Raw genomic sequence first — 19573 nt, 5'->3', positions numbered from 1 at the left:
TTCTGGAAACAATAAAATTTCTCAGTAGAAAGTTAATGCAAGAATTAAATTTCCTACCCCATATAACACCCTGTATTTGAAGTATAAATTATTGTTAGGGGTAAAATAGAATGTAAGATATAGCCACTTCTTACTCCCAACGACCATTTTCAGGGCCATCTTGGATTTGAATGATGATGTAATATCTCAGTTAGCATATGTTGTAAACGCATTTCTTTGTTTTTGCAGCCATTTTGTTAACCATCTTGAATTCTGGAAACAATAAAATTTCTCAGTAGAAAGTTAATGCAAGAATTAAATTTCCTACCCCATATAACACCCTGTATTTGAAGTATAAATTATTGTTAGGGGTAAAATAGAATGTAAGATATAGCCACTTCTTACTCCCAACGACCATTTTCAGGGCCATCTTGGATTTGAATGATGATGCAATATCTCAGTTAGCATATGTTGTAAATGTATTCCTTGGTTACTAAAAAACCCTCAGTTCCTAACTTCACAATCTTGCTATAGTTGATGTAAAATGAAATTTTCAGTTTTCTTGTTCAGATTACTATAGTGGTGGCCATCTTGGATATAAATAATGTTGCAATGTCTTTATTAGCTGGGAGTAGTTCAATACGAATCCTGTGACACCTAAAACACCAACAGTTTCGTCATTACTGACAAAGTATTGAAGAGGTTTCCAGTTCTGATTTTGACAGCCATCTTGAATACTTTAAAATGCTCCAAGGATACCAAATTACACCTCTTGGATCCTTAATAACCACTTACGATAGATACAAAAGTCACAAAGAACATTGTGGGTACCGATCTACAAGGTTTATAAGTGTTTTAGTAAACACTAACACCAGATTTCTCAATCACCTGTATGATAAATGTTAAAAAGTGTGACAACTAGGTAAAGCTATCCTATTGAAAAGTCCATCATGCATTTTTGTTTTGTCCTAGGGTGTACTAAAACAATTATAAGTTTTGTTTGGTGCACTCAGACGGTACCAATTTTTGGTGTGGCTCATGGACTATATATTGAAGGACAGCTGTAGCATCGTCTATTGTCACCCCAAAAGTCTTATGTCACCAAGAACAATATTAGATGTTTGGGGTGATATTAGAGGTAGCTACAATGCATTAACAGGAATATCCAAAACAAAATTTTATTTACAGGTTTTGAGAAATGGAGTTAAATGTAAAACATAACATAGGGCTAAACCAAAAGTTGATTCTTTTTACCATCATTGGAAAAGTAACACCTACAGGTATATCTGCTTTTTACTTCATGAAGCCAATATAAAAGGGACAAAATATAATAAAAACTGGTAATGTCCGTTTATTCACTTATTTTAATTCTTTCTCAGTACATTCAAGCAATGATCTCATAAGGTATGGGCTCCACCACCACTGGCTTGTTATACCGTGTGCTTACAAAGTGTCCTTTTCTGGGGCCTTTAGGCTGAAAATAAAATTAAGACATAATTTGTAAGTCAAAAAGGCAGTAAATCCTTTCTCTAAGTAGGGCAAATGATAAATACATGACCAAATTAAAATGTAAATTGACAGCCTTTCAAATACAGTAGATCCATTACGTATTGTTATCAAAAATAGATTTGAATTGTAATATTTATTTGTTTTTGTTCAACTACCACATTATCAAAACTGTAACAAAAACAAACATTCAGAGCACTGGATAATGACATTCTGTATGACAAGTAAAAAATGTCTGGTGTCCTACATTTAATCATTTCAAACCTCCCAAGTGCATATGTATGTGAATGTAGCCTCGACTTAATGCACAGCAAGTTAGTCTGTATTATTGATACTTTATAGAAGAGGGTTGATATATTTTACACATACATACTGTATACTGTACTGAAACAATTTAAAACAAAAAATTTGTGGATAAAATGGATTATCAGTAACATCAAACATAAATGACCTGTCTCTTGCATGAAGTCCAAACACCCTTTTCTTTCGCTTCTTTCTTCTTTGCTTCATTTTCATGGACACGTTGTAGGAATTCCTTACGACACTTCGACTGTTTCACATGTTCAATCCGGACATTGATCCTCTTGGGAATGACTCGGTTACTAAAGAAACACAAAACAAAGAAATTATATAAAACATTTGTGTGTGTGTGTGTCTGTTAAAGGACAGGACGATGACAGCACTTGTAGTTTCAACATCACAGGAATTATTCAGGGCCAGATGACAACACAGATTATTTGCAATTGACAGTGCTGCACTGATTCATACCAGACAGTGTCATGTCCAACCGGTTTTCTCTCTCGGCATATCATTGTTTTCACCATTTGCGTTGAGCAAGGAGACATGTGAAATTCACTAATCCATAATAGAATATTTAGTGTTGTGCTCAGTGACAGGATGATCAGGTCTTTAGATTGTACCAAAGCTGAGACGGTACAGTATGTATGCCCAAAATAAACAAACCAAAATTAAATACAAATATGCTAACCTCAAAACATATCATCTCAAAATCAATGGAATGTTAAGCAATAATTAGATTAAAATTTGACATGAAAACTGATTTTACTCGAAACATAGCGATGTTAATGCAGACTGAAAGACTTAAAGACTTTTTACGGTGTCCCAGTTGCAGTTAAGTATATTTTGTAATATGAATATCCTGCCCCCAACCAATGTTTGTGTGTTTAAACTCTCTCTTTTTAGGTGACATATCTAATTATTATTATTATTTAGTTAAATTGTATTAACTTAAAGTATAGTAATACTAGTGAATTTTTAACCGTGGCTAGTAAATGTTTTAAATCACTGATCCCATGGCTAGTGGATTTTATAAAAATTATAGAAGCCCTGTTTATGCAAATGACGATCAATGGGGATAAAAAAAAAAAGGGATGAGACAGAAGATGTCATTCTGCTGACTTACTATGTTGCATGCAAGCCAAAAATACACTGCTATACTAGTAGTTAATAGACATACTAACAAAACAAAATCAATGTGTTAACAACACGTACCCAACTTGTTTGTTGACAATTACACCAACTGCATGTTGTGTAACATTGTACACTCGACCAGTTTTGCCATGGTAAACCTTGTGAGGCATACCTTTTTGTACAGCTCCATGTCCCTGAAAAATGTAAGATGTAATGTACAGCATGACAAACCAAGCATATGTTACAGGAGCTCATGCTTTTAAACAATGCAAACTTAATACACAGTATATTGCATATTATACAACAAGAAAGCAAAATTAAGTGAAATATGTATACATACATTTTGTTCAGTATCTCCCTGCAATTTGGGACACAATTTGAACACATTAAAAATTAGTTGCTAACCAATTTAAAAAAAAAAAAAAACCAAAAGGTTCCCTGATACATGGACAAGCTACAGAACAACTTGCGTGGGGGGAAATGCACTGTTTTGAGGACAGGTAATATTGAAAAGAAATGAGTGGACACACCATCATCAAGTTACATGTACATTTCATCCCACATTTAATGGTATAATACACATTTGGCACATTAAAACTAAATCATTAATATACAGGAAAATACTTTATTTAAAAAACCCCAGAGAAGTAGAATATATGTTAAAACTGGTCAATGGACACTATCATTTTCTAATGCAAACAAAAACACTCGACAAATTACATATATCAAAAACCTACACACATCTCTTCCATTTTTAATAGTTCACAAGAGCCGTAAATTAATTTATCACCCACCTGGTGAACGTATAGCGGTGTCGTACAAATACGATACGCACCACGAGGGTCGTACCGGATGTACGTCTTTTCATTGGTTGACAATGAAGCAAGGCTATTATGATTGGTTGGACAGTAAGTCTATCGGGACTTTTTTTTTCATTCATGAAAAATTACGTTGTCAACATTCCACAAGTTTTACTATACATTTCATTCATTCATCGATGTCGCGAGACATTTAAATTAAAAATAATAATAAAATATATAAAATAAATAAAATTGAATATTGTATATATGTATTATTTCTATAAATAAAGCTATATACACCTTGAAAAATAAAATATCGTAAACATGTATCGTCTGCTACCGATTTTGTTTATTTGGCAACTCGAAAGGTAGTTATTTATTTTTTTAAACTTAAAACTTAATATTTTTTGTAGAATTATGAAAAAGTAAAATATACCGACCTGTAAACAGCGTTGTTTGCTTGTTGTAGAAATTTAATAGGGGTCAAGGTTAGTAGACCAGTTTTTATTTTAATGTGGCGATGCATTGTAATAATATAGCTAATTTTGAACTTGAATGACGTCAGAATTCCAATGATGTCACTTTGCACAGGTCTCCTTACAATAACCACAAACTGGGTACATGATGTTTCCGTTTTAAGAATGCTGGAAAAAATCCAATGCAAAATTCCTATTGATTTTTTTTTTTTTTTCGAACATTACTGAAGCACCTGAATGTGTTTGAAGAAAATTCTGTGATTGAAAAATTGTACCTTTTACAAAATTTGGATTTCAAGTGAAATTACGGTAAGATATGCTATATTTATTGTGTACAAAGAAAGCCAAAACAAGGGCGCGAAAAGTGACCGTCGTCAACCTTAAAGTTATAACTTTAGTTTTCCCGTGAACTCAGCTGCTTTTGCAAGCTACACATTTTTAACTGCAAAAACACTTGTTATTCTCTTATTGGTTGGATTTTTGGTCAACAAATTGTTATTGTCAGTTGTGATTTGTGAATTCATCATTATTAGCATAACCAGCATAATCAACATCCGGTCTTGAAATAGGCTACAAAATTGATTGATTTATTTTTCATAATTTGCGTGTGATTTAAAGGAGGGTAATAAATAAAATACCACACTCGTTTTCGCTAGATATCATTTTTACGAAACTCGTGAACTTCCCAAACGTATCTGACCGAACGAAAGTGAGGTCGGATACGTTTGGGAAGTTCACGAGTTTCGTAAAAATGATATCTAGCGAAAACTCGTATAGTATTCTATATTTCAACACCAACAGGCAGTATAATTTTTCTTTTTTTATAAATTTAAATATCAACTAGAATGGCAAAGCCATGATGGCTCACGTCGGCCTATTACATGTTATTACACAGGCCTCTTGATTTCATGAAAATTATTCTTTCCAGTAGCAGGGGAAGCATAAAATTTCAACTAATTATCTATTAACCTTAACAAAAAGCAGAATCCAAGTTATTTTCCAAATAAATATCATTGATTACATGAACTTATAGGTATTTCACCAAATTACAATTAAAATTCAAAAATAGTTTTAATTTTACAATGGTTGAATTTAACGAATGGCAGAGCTATCCCCGAGTACAATAACTTCTTTTACCAATTATTATTTAACATAATCCACCATTACCATAATTAACAAGAGTACCGGTGACATACATTATATGCCTGTCAGGAGTTTGATGCAAAACCATAGATATTAATAAATATGTTACGGGTATGATTCAATTCTAATTATGTGAAATATTTGCATTGGGATGTATAACAGTGAAAAGTAGGTCACAGCGAGGTTTGATGATCCTGTATACAAGATATGGTCCGGACAAAAATTTACCATTATGTGCAGTAGACCGTGAAAAGTAGGTAACAATGACCTGGTAAATAGTATACGACATACCGCCATCCCATGTTGTTCCTATGTCGGGTTTGATGGTCCTGTATGCATCTGCATGCAAAATATGGTCCAGACAAGAAAAAGTTAACAGACGGACATACGGACTGACAGACCAAGCCATACTATAACACAACCCATCATAGATGGATGATTATAAAAAAAATTTTTTTTTACACAACTCATTTGGCACCTTGTCAGTAAAGTGTTTTTTACTTTGGCACCAAACTGTATATCGACACATGTCATGCCGTTTGCAGTGACAAGTCAAACATGGTTAATTTTCAGCCACATGATAGTCCGAGTGTTAAAACAGTTGGTTTTAATAAGGTATCCATTGGTGATATTCTTCACTCATGAATAATTATTATTCTGGACCCATATTCGCCTTGTTGCAGCTCTAGTGCATACATATCATCGACTTGCACAAAACTATAATGTGTGGGATGTTTAAACAATTATACATTACTAGATATGGTGGAAAATCACAAATTGGTGCATTTGTAACACATCAAATCACCGTCAGATAAAAAACAAACATCCTGAAAAATGCTATACAAAATTTGTGGTTTGCTTTTCAAGTGTCATTTTGCATAGCAAAAATTGCTATACAATTTTTATAACTTATTTCAAGCCCTGTAGGGTGTCATTAAACATTAATTCAATCTTCTCTTGAAATACCTTAGTCTATGATAGCACATTTGATACAAATCCACGGATATATACATGAACCCCCCCCCCCCCCCACACACACATTTAAGACATCATCACAAAAGACATTTTGAAAAACTGAGCTCACCTTAATATCAACGATGTCACCTCTCTTGTATATTTTCATGTATGTGGACAAAGGTATAACGCCATGTTTTCGAAATGGCCGTGAAAACATGTACCGTGTACCACGGCGATAACCTTTTGTATTTGTCATTTTCTAGCCTGAAAGTAAATTAAAATAAAGTTTATTTTATTTAACGACGTCACTAGAGCACATTGATTTTTTTATCTTATCATTGGCTATTGGACGTCAAACATGATCATTCTGACACCGTTTTTAGAGGAAACCCGCTGTCACCACATAGGCTAACCTTTTTCGACAGGCAGCAAGAGATCTTTTATTTGCACTTCTCCTAGCCTGAGACACAAACCATGAACAATTGTAGGTAGAGCTGTGAGGTATACCTGGTTATACATACAGGTATGTACATTTTCACTTCTCGTCAAGTATTACTCAATTATCAATAGCAGCTTATGAAAAACATTAGTTCAAAAATTTTGGGGGAGAACTTATTCAGAAAACGATCAATCAGTTTCAAGTTCACATACAACATAACAAGGTGAATCAATCATATGATTTATTAAGAATAAATTTGGCGAAAAGGAGGACTGATGCCCATGGTACAAACTCCAGTGTACCATATGCCTATGGTTCCATTATAACAAAATTCCTAACTCACACATCCACAGGCATCGGAGGAATATGTAGCCAAATACATTCAACAACACAGACTAGTAGAGGGTAAACATCTATGTCATGTGAAATATGGTAACAATAATATATACATAAAACAAAGTATGATAAAAGTAGAATCTAAGGCCCAACAGATGGGGTAGCATTATGCGTGAACACAGGATTGTACAGTGCGTGAGCACTAATGGTCTTACAGCACTACCCCACTTACTGGGTAAGGTTCCCTGGGCTAGCACGAGTTGTGCATGTGCACAGGATTGTATGAGCACTGGTAGTACTTGCAGTGCTTCGTGAGATAATAGGTACATATATACGCTGTCACAATAATAGATAACATAATAAATTCTTAATGTACATATTAAGTACATGTGTAGGACAGGCGTGCGCTACATTAGCTTGCTCTGAATGTGCACGTAGACCTATGACCTGACCTGACCTAACAGTAGTACTGACCAGCTGGGTTACCAGAGCCTGTACCATTTACTGTGCAGAGTTTATTTCTGTAGCCTAGTCTAAAAATAGTCCTGACCCCAGCAGCAGGGTTACTATTCACATCATCAGAGACTGAGCAACAAATTGTATGTCAGTATGTAAACATAAACCATATTTGAAAGCTTCCAAATATAATATTACATCTTGTTTTGTTTTGTTGCCAGAAAATATAGCATTCCAATAGTGCTCAAAAAGTATAATAGACATTTATCCTCATTTAACTTCATGAAATAAGCTTGTAGAAAAGCAGAAAATTGGATGCCAGGACATCTACTTTCACAATTTTCTAGGGGATTATGCCCTCAACCCCAAGTATGATTGAAAACATATTACCAAGAAACAATAATAACCAGGGTGGTTAGAAGTAGTCCAAAGAGTATCCCCCCCCCCCCCCCCCCCCCCCATAGGGAAGGGACAATTCATTTTGTCCCCGATTTTGGTTCAGTTTGATTTATTCATGATATTTTTCACAAGTACAGAGCTATCACACACACACATTTCAATAAATTATTTTAATTAAATCTGCAAGAAATGTCAATTTAAATGGTCATTTGTAAAAATAATTATAAATATAAAACTATACCTAGACTAGAAAACATACAATTTTTATTAATATTATGTCATGATAGCATGTTGGTTATGGGATATCCTGGCAATGTTTTCCATGGGATACAAGTTCAGAGGGTTGGCAAAACAATTTAACGTGAATTAAGAACCAACTCAGGGGGGTATTAATTATCCCCATAATTATTTTTTGAAATTGTTTTGCCTTTAGATGCATTCTGGAGTACATAATATATGGGGATCATGTACACTTATTATAGAAGTCTAAAAGAAATATATTTCAGTAATGTTTATTATTTAAATAATGTGAAATTTTTTATTAACAATAATTTGAACAAGAGTACCGGTGAGGTACATGATGGAAAACCATAATGGATATGTTACAGGTATGATTCAATTCTAACTATGTGAATTTTTTGCAATGGGATGGATGAACAGTTTATTTTGGACCAACCATCATCCCAAGTTGTTCATAAATGTGAGGTTTGATGGTCCTGTATTCATCAGTATGCAAGATATGGTCCGGACAGGGATTTACTGTTATGTGCAGTAGACCATGAAAAGTAGGTCACAGTGACCTAGTAATGGTATGTGACACGCGCCATCCCAAGTTTTTCTTACATGTGAGGTTTGATGGTCATGTATGCATCTGTATGCAAGGTATGGTCAGGACAAGAAAAAGTTAACAGACGGACATACGGACAGATAGACAACGCCATACAGTAATATGACCCATAGATGGGTGTATAAAAAGTTGTATGGAATAACTAGATTAAAGGCGCAGACCCTAGTTTCAAGTCGTAAAAATTCACACACTTGGATAAAGTTACAACGGAGTGAAACACGAGTCTGGCGTTAAAACTGGAAAATATATCTTTTGCGTCCTTTTCATACAAGTGATGAATTGTTTATTTCCTATGCATATCTGCATCCCACAATTCCTCGTGTACTGGCGACCATTCCATTCCTGCTGGTTCTAAGTTCCGTCCTGTGTGTCTTCGGAATTGGGGAATCCACAAGCCCGCAAGAGCTCTGTGCTCCGCCTCTTTTATACGTGTGGAAGTGTACCACGTGACCGACTGACTACGTGTCCGCTGGTACATGACGTCATTCTCTGTGTATCTTCATCATACCCAGTCCACCATAATGAACCCGGAAATAGGTTGCAAATATTCGCTATTTCATAATTATTATTTGTAGAACAGCCAATTAAGAATACTTTCTAGTTTCTTAATAATTATTTCTTCACTTCCAGAATATTATAATTATATAAATTCATTCTGAAACCTGACAATAATTGCAGCATATTATAAATTAGCGAAGTAACTATTTCTGCTGTGTTAATTTGTAAATAAAACATTTACAATTCAACTGCGTTTTGTATTTTATCAAAGTACGGGCATAGTCCGTTTCAATATATTATATATATCATAAATAATATCTTACATTTTCAGTGTAATCAAAGTGGTTACAGAATTACATTTTGGTAACAGAATTACCGTGACAACTGTGTGCTATTTTATAATCAAAGCCAAAGTAAAAAAAAAAAATCACATTACAGGTTAAGACAATGTTTAAAACAATGTTTCAATTAATTTAATGTAGATATATGTATGTGTAGCTCAATTATAATCCAGATTTTAGTAAATAATATTTTTAAAATTAGCTTTTCATGTAACATACACTTGGGATGCAGTTGATTCGTCCACTGGACAATTCATCCACTGAGGAACTCGAGACGATTCATCCACTACAAAAAATCAGTTCCGGACGATTCGTCCACTGGGTTTTTATTTCCCCAGTACATTTCGTATTATTAGATATATTTTACCCCGTATTTTTCTTCTGTTTGCTTTACCAATTAAGTGTACAGGTGTCCTCTATTGTGATTTGTGAAGTAATTAGCAATGCAGGCTCATTACTGCTTAAGCTTGTTTCACCAAGTTGGATCCAGTAGCATCTAAAACAACACGCCTTATTTCAAAGCTGCACTGCTAACTACCTGTATGTTACATGTCGTAGGATGTTTTTAGTACAACATGCCAATAAAGATAATCTTTAGCCCTTCCCTTTCAACTTGTCTGGTTTCTGTTTGCTTTACCAATTAAGTGTACAAAGTAATTATGACAAATGTTTCACCAAGTTGAATCAAGTCGCGTCTAAAACAACATGCCTTGTTTTCTCCACTCCATACCGCGAGTAGAAGACAACATAAAACTCCAATTCTTGTCTGATGTTGTTCATTTTGGTTTCCATTCGATTCTTGTATGTTTCATTATTCAGCCAAACCAACCGGTCGTGGTAAGAGTGCGCTGTGCAATTACACCACCCCCACCTGGGGGGATTAATTGCGACTTATGGGACGCCAATTGAATATCGCGTCTCGTACACCGGGTCACGGGCAACCGTGACCTTGGTGTACGGAGACAGGATTACGAAGGGAAGGTGGAGGAAGAGATATGTGTCAGCTGCGGCGCAGGGGGAGCCAAACCCGGTGGCTAAACCACCGGCAGCGGCTCCTATTAGACCGCCCAACGCCGCTCACCCGAGCAAGAAGATGAAGACGGAAGTGGCTTGGGCCTCAACTGTTGCGGCTTCTTCAACGGAACAGTACGAGTTGAACATGTTTTACACAGCCATCTGTGACTCACCGTACAACAGACCACCTGCACAGGCCCCTACTTCAGCGTTTCCGGCTGTGTCGCCGATTATACAGGTGACACCCGTAGAGACGCAGGCCCGGAAGACGGCTATTGTCAAGAGAAAGGCGACCACTCCTCCGAGAGTCAAGCCATGTCGCCCTTCTCAACCGCCGAAACCAGATTTACAACTAGTGGAGCAGTGGTCACCGCAGGCCGGCCGACTCCAACAGCGTTTCCACCAACTGGTTAAGACCAACCTTGAGGACGTACGACAGCTCATCAGCACGCCCAAACATCAGGCATACCACCTGTTGCCAGCCAGCCGTGATGAAGGGGACTTCGCCGTCCATCGAGTCAAGATGCAGGAGGGACAAAACGCAGTTTGCGTTACCATCTGCCGGACCGGAAGATACCACCAAGGGCTGCTACTCTCTGAGATGGACAACCCGACACTACATCGCGTCCTGAAAACCGTCACAGGAGTTTAGCGGCCTCCGCTTACCGGCAGTACAGCCCACAGCTAGACACCACCGACTTCATCGGATCACCATAGACGCCAACCTTTGCTAGGACAGGTATCAACCTCCTTTTTGGGCTAGTTGGACTTTAAATATTTTGCGACCTGAGTTCAAAATTCTTATGTTTATATTTTTATAAATAGTCCGACGCATTTTACTTTGGCGCCCGATCAATTGCTCAAAATCACCGTAATACCTTTTCGGCCGAGCAGTTTTAACTTTAGAGTCCAGACATGTTTTGGATGCAGTTATTCTCTGTAGACTTAGGTTTTTTGACAGGTTTAACCAAGGAAACGAACTTCAGCCAATGACAGCTTGGCCTCACTTGGTTTCTACTAGTCTTTGGTCGCGCTCGCGCTGGACTTCACTAAATGGCTTTTTTCCAAATTCTGCCCACTTCAAACTCAATCCCCCCCCCCCCACCCCTCCCTGCTCCGGAATTAGTCACTGGCGAAGTCATAGGCCAAGTCCGAGGTGGGTGTGCCTGAACCTTTGTGGATATGGGCACATAAAAAAAAAGAGTTCCCATTCCCCATTCCCATTTTGGTTTCTTTTCCCTATACAATGAGCAATATCTGTATTTCGTGCAAAAAGTGTGTTCGGCCCCGCCAGGAAGGATTGCCGTGTGATGGGTGCTTTAGGTGGCAGCATCGAGTTTGCGATTCCAGTGAGTTGATATTTATTTCGTTATTATCGTCATAAAAATATACATGTGGTGTTTATTTTTGAAATTAAAATAAAGATGTTAGTAAACGGGTGATTTGTGACCTTTATTGGAAGAGACTATAAAAATTTAATCGACATGAAGGGCTTGAGAAATCTTACAACGAAAGGGGCAGCGTACACAAATTTCTTAAACAGATCCTGTGCCTCCCATACCTGCCAGCGGATGACATAGAAAGTCAGTTCGAAAGACTATGCAGTATAAACAACATACCACCAAAAGTGTTGAACGCCATGGCGTATGTTCGAAGAACATGGCTTCGAAGCACCATGTGGAAGGTGGACAACTGGTCCATATTTGGAATGCCAGTATGTATTGAATTTTGAAATGACAGTAACAGCATAAAAATTTCTCATCGACATGAAAATGTTGGTAAACGTACGTTTTAGTATATTGTATAGAAAACATGACCACACCACCTAAAACTTGTAAAGCCTGTTAACTGTTTTTTTGCTTATAATTTTTTTATTCTGTTTTATGCTGTATTTACATTCTTTCTTATTTATTTATTTTTTGTTATTCCCTTTCAGATTAGAACAAACACCACCACCGAAGGTTGGCATCGGCGAATTAACACCAGAGCAACACTAGACGGGATACAATTTTACCTGCTGGTGCCTCTGCTTCTCCGAGAAGCCAAGCTGGTGAATATGACGATGGAATGAGCGAGCGATGGAAGAGTTGGATGGATGCAACGGCTGAAGCATAGGACCCGGCAGGGAGGAGTCTTTGCCATTTGGAGACGCTACACCAATGACGAAATTACTGCCAAAGAATTGATTCGTGCTGTTGCTAGATTATTCATTAGTCGGCTGACTGTTGGACGTTTCTCTTCCAGTGATATTTGAATGGATAATCTCCTACAGTGATTTGTGCAGTTAACGACGACGAAATACCATTCATCAATTCTACACTGATTTAATTGACCAAAAACATTCGCTTGTTCATTTCTACTAATGTCAAATATGTTAACTTTTGAATGACATTTGTTGTTTTGTTGAATTGTTTTTTTAATGTACATTTAATTAAATTGGAATTGAAGACGAGTTTTTATTTTATTTCGAGGTTATTAGGCATATGGGGATAACATGTGACGAGGGAGGGTACAGTGGATATTTACGCCATTGAAGGAGAACATGACATTGGGGGGAGGCTTGCATTACCTATTTACCACATCGTGACATGTGAGATAATGTACGAGCGAGTGGACAAATCATCCGCATGATAATGAATACAAACAGTTAATATTTTACTTTTTGGGTTATAGTATACCACAAAATAATGTTAAGAAATTATTACAATGTCAAAGAAATAACTTATTGTATTTGAAAAAAATGCAGTCAGTCATCGAGTGGACGAATTGTCCAGTGGACGAATCGTCTGGAAAGCATACACTTATATATACAATGTATAAAAGTGACAAGGAGGAAAGGATAATTTAAGGCAGGAGTACTATTCCTATTTCTAGAAGATTCCTTGCTTTTGCTGAACAACCAAAAGACTGGCTTCATATGCAGTGATGTCAGGTAAAGAAGGTATCTCTACATGTAATTTAAATGATTTTGCAAAAGATGATGTCCAGAAATGCCAAGACATTGTAATAAGGCACTGTGACGGTACATGCTCTTAATTTCTTTTCGCCTGTGGCGATATTAATTGTTTTAGAAGGCTGTGTGCAGTTCCAAATGCACTTAGCCCAGGTGGGCAACTTGTTACGTGATACCTTTGCGCGACGGTCGTCAAGCTGTACTTCTAATACACACCCAGCCCAGATGCGGAGCCATGTGGCCAGTAGTTACGTAATACCTCCGCGAGTGCGGTTTTTACAACCGTGATTTGGCGACTTGGCGTCATTGAGTCTGGCGATCCAAGAGAAAGATATGCCGTCTTGGTCGCTGTGGAAATTCAGATGATATGTGAGGTACCGCCTTGTGCCCCCAGGCGATATTCGCTGTCTCTGAGAGTTTTGAATAAATAGCTAGGGTTTTAGAGATATCGGGGAGAAACATAGGAAGGCTTCCAGGGATCGCTGTCCGTCCGGACTGGTAAATAATTTTATTTCTGCTCTGTGTATAACCTTGATGTGATTGATGTAACTTTAAATATTTTAATACTGTATTATACCAATATTATTTAGATGGTGCTGCCGGTCATCTGATGCAGTAATCTGTAGGCTCACTGTCCTAAATAATTATAAAAAGCTTAACCAGTCATCCTAGAGGACCTAAATAAACTGTAGGTTATTGTCTTTATTGTGATAGGTACCAGTATTAAGTCTGTATTACAAGGTTACTGAATGAGTAGTAAGGGTTAATTAAGAATTAACCAGTTAGGAATAGAGTTGTAATTCCTTTATTAATTAAGTTCCCCTGGAAGCGTTTCTCAATTATCACACGTTATTGAACGAGTAGTAAGGGTTAATTAAAAGTAAGTTCTCCTGGAAGCGTTTCTCAATTATCACACGTGTGGGTGTTGTGTCACAGTGAAGTGATTAGCATATTGTGTAAACTAGACACCTAGAGATTAACTAATTAAGTGATCAGTTCTGGGTTGTTATTATTTGTTGTTGTTAATTAACTACTGCGGCAGTACATTTGTCAGCGTAGGTTAATACAGATTCCAAAGTGTATTGTGTTTTTGTTGTGTTTTCTAGTGAACTAAACGTGCTATAATAATATATACTTTATATAAGATCTTATCTCTGATCATACTTAGACGAGCCACATTAGGGTATAACTATAACCGCCCGTTACAGAGAGATCTAATAGATATACAGTTAGGAGAGATATTTGGACAATCGTGTTTCATTCAGTTACGGGTATTATAGAATCCCTGTGACAGGCACATAAGCTAATCAAAAATTCCAAAGCTATATGATAACTAGAGTGAAATAAATCCTATTCCCAACATAAAGATAGTGCACAGAGTTGGTGGTTGTACCATTTGTGACTGATGTGCAAAACCATTCAAAGTCATCTGCTACAAGGCATTATTTCAAGATAACTGCTACTAAGATTGGTATAAACATCTTACTCTTTATAATACCAAATATGAACACAACCATACAGATGTATAAAATCATGTCTTGAAATGGGTGGTTGTCCAATACCCTTGCCATAAAAATATCAAGAAATTTGTCGGCCAAATTACTCGCAAAGTGACAGAGTCACAATCAAATTCTTAAAAAAAAAACCCTTTAATTTGGAAAATTTGTGTGGCTGCAAATTATAATAAAGATTGTCTAGAATTCTCCAATATCATCAAGATACTGCCTGATTGGCAAGAGTACTTTATTCCCCCACCCACCCCATTATAAAAAAATATACAACATTAGGGTTAGGGTTGATGAATATAACAAATATTAATAAGGTGGAAAAATTCGGAACTCTTTCCGATGCAAATATGATTTACATTTTCAGATCACGTGGAGTTTTACTTTCGTAAGAATCCGGAATAAACAGATTTATTATGACCGTCAACAATGCTTAATTCTCAGTCAGGTGTGCCATGTCGCAGGTTCTTCATACCTGAATGGTAAAGTCTTTTTCGGGTGTATTCAAAGAGCAATTCAGTAATTGTTTAAAAGTAATAAATAATTGGAAGTTGGGGGCGAACTGGTACATGGGGCGAACTCGCCCGAGTACTATGACTGTAAGAGAGCTAGACAGACATTTGGACATAAATACGCTCTCATTACAGTCAGAGACCAAGCTATGTATTTTTTTGGCAATTCCCGACAACCAAAAAGTTGGCAAAGATTTCCGCTCTAATACCACAACAATCCTATGTTTGACGTCAAAATACCTTTACATCGATCATTTTCGAGTTAACTGATTAAAAAAAATCCACATATTAATCACTAATACACACAGTACAGAAAGAAATCCGACACCACCCACATTCAACTACACTTCGTGACACTCCGTCGCAAGAATTACAAAGCTCGGTGACCTATTTCGTGATGTAGATCACGTGATCGACCACTGGGCGATTCCGCCTAGTAGACGGAATGGTTGAGTGGGCGATCATGTGATGCAACGTCACGATATAGGTCGGCGAACTTAGAATTCTGCTGTCCGGAGTTTGCCGAAGCTTAGCTGATTGTGGGTGCTGTTGGGTTTCTTTCTGTAGTGTGTGTATTAGTGATTAATATGTGGATTTTTTTTTAATCAGTTAACTCGAAAATGATCGATGTAAAAGTATTTAACTTCAAACATAGGATTGTTGTAATATTAGAGCGGAAATCTTTGCCAACTTTTTGGTTGTCGGGAATTGCCAAAAAAATACATAGCTTGGTCTCTGACTGTAATGAGAGCGTATTTATGTCCAAATGTCCAGCTAGCTCTCTTACAGTCAGAGTACTCGGGCTAGGGGCGAACAGGTCATGGATTCATTTATATATACTCTTCAAAAGAAGAAATGCAAAACCACATTGTCGTAACATTTGGAGAATTGATTTAATTATTGAATGGTGAGTCCGATAATTACCAAATGTTGCAGGATTGTTCACAATTCACTCTAGTCCATTGTGAGTAAGTGATAGGACACACCACCAAGGTCAAGGTCATCTGGAGTCAATACCGGGTGTGGCCTCTGCGTGTGTTGACAACTGCCTGGCACCGCCTGCCCATTGAAGCAACCAGAGTACGGATGACGTCCCGGGGGATGGTGGCCCACTCGGCCTGCAAGGCTGCTGCCAGCTCGGGCAGGGTCTGGGGCTGTGGTTGTCGCTGTCGGTCCAACTCGTCCCATAGATGCTCAATTGGGTTCAAATCCGGTGATATCGATGGCCAAGGAAGGACATTAATGTTGTTGTTCTGTAGGAAAGCCGTTGTGAGACGTGCTGTGTGAGGCCTGGCGTTGTCATGTTGGAACACTGCGTTGGCGTTGGCCATAACTGGAACGATGTGTGGCCGGAGGATCTGGTCAATGTAGCCCTGTGCATTCAGGTTGCCCTGCACGTGGACCAGGTCAGTTCTGCCAGTGTGTGAGATGGCTGCCCACACCATGACACTACCCCCGCCGAATCTGTCCACTTCCTGCACGCAGTTTGCCGCATAACGTTCACCACGACGTCTATACACGCGACATCTTCCATCATGACGTCGGAGCAGAAATCGGGACTCGTCACTGAACCACACCTGTCTCCATCGCAGTTGAGGCCATTGTCGATGAATCTGGCACCACTGAAGTCGGAGTCGACGGTGTTGTGGTGTTAAGATGACACCTCGAACTGGACGTCTGGCACGAATTCCTACCTCACGTAGGCGGTTCGGTACGGTCTGGTCGTACGGTCTGGTCGGATATCCTGCGCAAACCTGGCATTGCTGCGGCTGTGGAGGTGGCAGTAGTCAATCGTTCCCAAAGGTGGCGTACCCGGATGTAGCAGTCCTGCCCGGGGGTAGTGACCCGTGGTCGACCGGATCTAGGGAGGTCACGTGTTGATCCATGTTGCTGGTAACGGTCCCACAGTCTGGAGATGGTGCTTGGGGACACATGGAATGCCCTGGCAACGGCCGTTCTGGATTCGTCTAGTCGGCCGATGGCATTGTTTCTCTGCGGTTCACCAAGACGTGGCATGTCGGCCAGATACAGAGGCCAGGCAAGCGAACACCCTGCACTTTTATACTGTCGGTGTTCATGTTGCACGTGCAGACAACACACGTGCAGTGGTGACATGGTTTGCACGTGGCTGCGTTTTTGCGAATATTCACATTTTGGAACTTTATTGTACAGAAGCTGCGTTTTATCGAATGTAACCGTGGGAATGTGTTTGGGACATGCAATGACCTTATATTCACAAAGCATGAACCGGTAGGAAACATAAAATCGGAGTTATAACCCATTTGTACCATTTTGCATTTCTTTTTTTGAAGAGTATATATCAAAAACAAAATAGGACCGAGGACAGAACCTTGAGGGACAGTCTTGATATCAGAAAACTGGTTATACAATACTACCGGCTGTTCCCAATGGAATAGATAACTTTTAAACCATTACCATGCTTTCTAACCATGGTTCTACTTAGTCCTTAGTCAATTATATTTGATCATCTTTTGCTTCAATATTCAACGTTTTTGCCATGATGATTGAACAGAGTTTGCCGTATTTTATTCTGAATCTCGAAACAACTTTGCTAGAAACTGCCCACTAAATGTTCGCATTTTAGATATTACCGATTTTATACCATCACGGAAACCGGTCAGGCAAAAATATAAATTAACACACGTGGGCAACAAATTAGTTACACAAATTTAAAGGGAAAAAATGTCAGCGAACTCCCACCAAATTAAAAACGTAAACAACTCTACCCGCAAAGTTATGAGGTTATTTTGACTAATTATAAATTGTGACGAACATTAAACGGATAATCTACATAAAGTTATTTTACACACCTTGCTGCAAGATGGCTGGTGAAGGAAAAAGAACGATTTGATCCGAAGATGTTCGGTCATTATCGGAGGCAATCGCTGTGTGTCACGTGGAATAAAAGTCAAAGCGTACCCAAAACGAAACGGACCCAAACAAAACGTACCCAATCAAAACGTACCCATTTGTGTCAAAATATTATCCAAGCCAAAACATACCCTTACTTTGTTAAAGCGTACCCATGTTTATAAATTTGTAATTATTATCAAAATATGCAAAATGTAACAATTATAGCATGTATTATGTACCTGCTTTAAATTTACAGAACATTACGATGCATGCCTGTTTCATCATCACTCAAAAATCAGGTACGTTTGTTTCTTCAGTTCTAAGACTAATTCCTGACGTGACGCGTGCAGTATCACATAATCACCGGCTCGCCAAAGGGTGTATTCAGTGCGATGGAACAAAATGGCTGCGCCCGTTATATATAATAGCCCTAACATTTAACCGTTTTATTAATAAAATATAATAATATACTTGTTGATATTAAGCAATAATGTGCATTATCGTTGAATATGTATACCAGTTCAAAAGTTTTGCGCGAGCATTCCTTTAAGCCGTCATAGGCGTACGGCTCTTATGTTTGGGGAGGGGGGCAGACTGATTTTTGCCCGAATCAAACGTAAATTATTGAATCTAGATAACATTTTTTATTTTTTATTTAAACAATATTTATTTCTGTTTATATATTAACAGATGGAATAGGTCAACGGGCATAGCCTAGGCTATGGCATGTTGAGAAAAATACAAGATACATGTGCATTTAGTGTTGGAAAAGTAAAACTATTGTATTTTTAACCTGTAAAAATATAAATATTTGTATATCAATTAGAACCAGAGAAGGTGAACTGTATTATCAGTCAAAACGTTTGATTTCAGCAATGAAATGTTGGATTCCTTTAAAAATTAGACCATTTTGTTATAGTGTTATGTTGGGATCGCCATATATTAATGTGTTGATATTTAAATTTATATGATTTAACCTAGATAAGTAGGTTAGGGGCTCTCTATTGTATAGGGGGCAAACTATCAAGAAATGTTCCGAATCTCCAACGTAATGACTACAGATACTATATGGATTTTCTCCAAAGAATCGTGTACATTTGTGGCCTA

The 19573-nt window shown here is 37.8% G+C and overlaps 1 protein-coding gene across 1 annotated transcript; it reads right to left on the bottom strand.

Moving 5' to 3' along the window:
• Positions 1-1314: 1314 nt before the first annotated feature.
• On the bottom strand, positions 1315-18515 carry LOC121375667 (60S ribosomal protein L21-like). The gene is made up of 5 exons (XM_041503231.1): positions 18424-18515; positions 6420-6556; positions 2998-3110; positions 1937-2087; positions 1315-1453 (listed from the first exon to the last, which is right to left on the bottom strand). The coding sequence occupies exons 2-5, from the start codon at positions 6546-6548 to the stop codon at positions 1364-1366; spliced, it is 483 nt and encodes a 160-aa protein (XP_041359165.1). The 5' UTR covers positions 6549-6556; positions 18424-18515; the 3' UTR covers positions 1315-1363.
• Positions 18516-19573: the final 1058 nt, after the last annotated feature.

This window comes from Gigantopelta aegis, chromosome 6 (genome assembly GCF_016097555.1).
Source record: "Gigantopelta aegis isolate Gae_Host chromosome 6, Gae_host_genome, whole genome shotgun sequence".
Lineage (NCBI taxonomy): Eukaryota > Metazoa > Mollusca > Gastropoda > Neomphalida > Peltospiridae > Gigantopelta > Gigantopelta aegis.
This window is presented reverse-complemented; position numbering and strand designations above follow the sequence as displayed.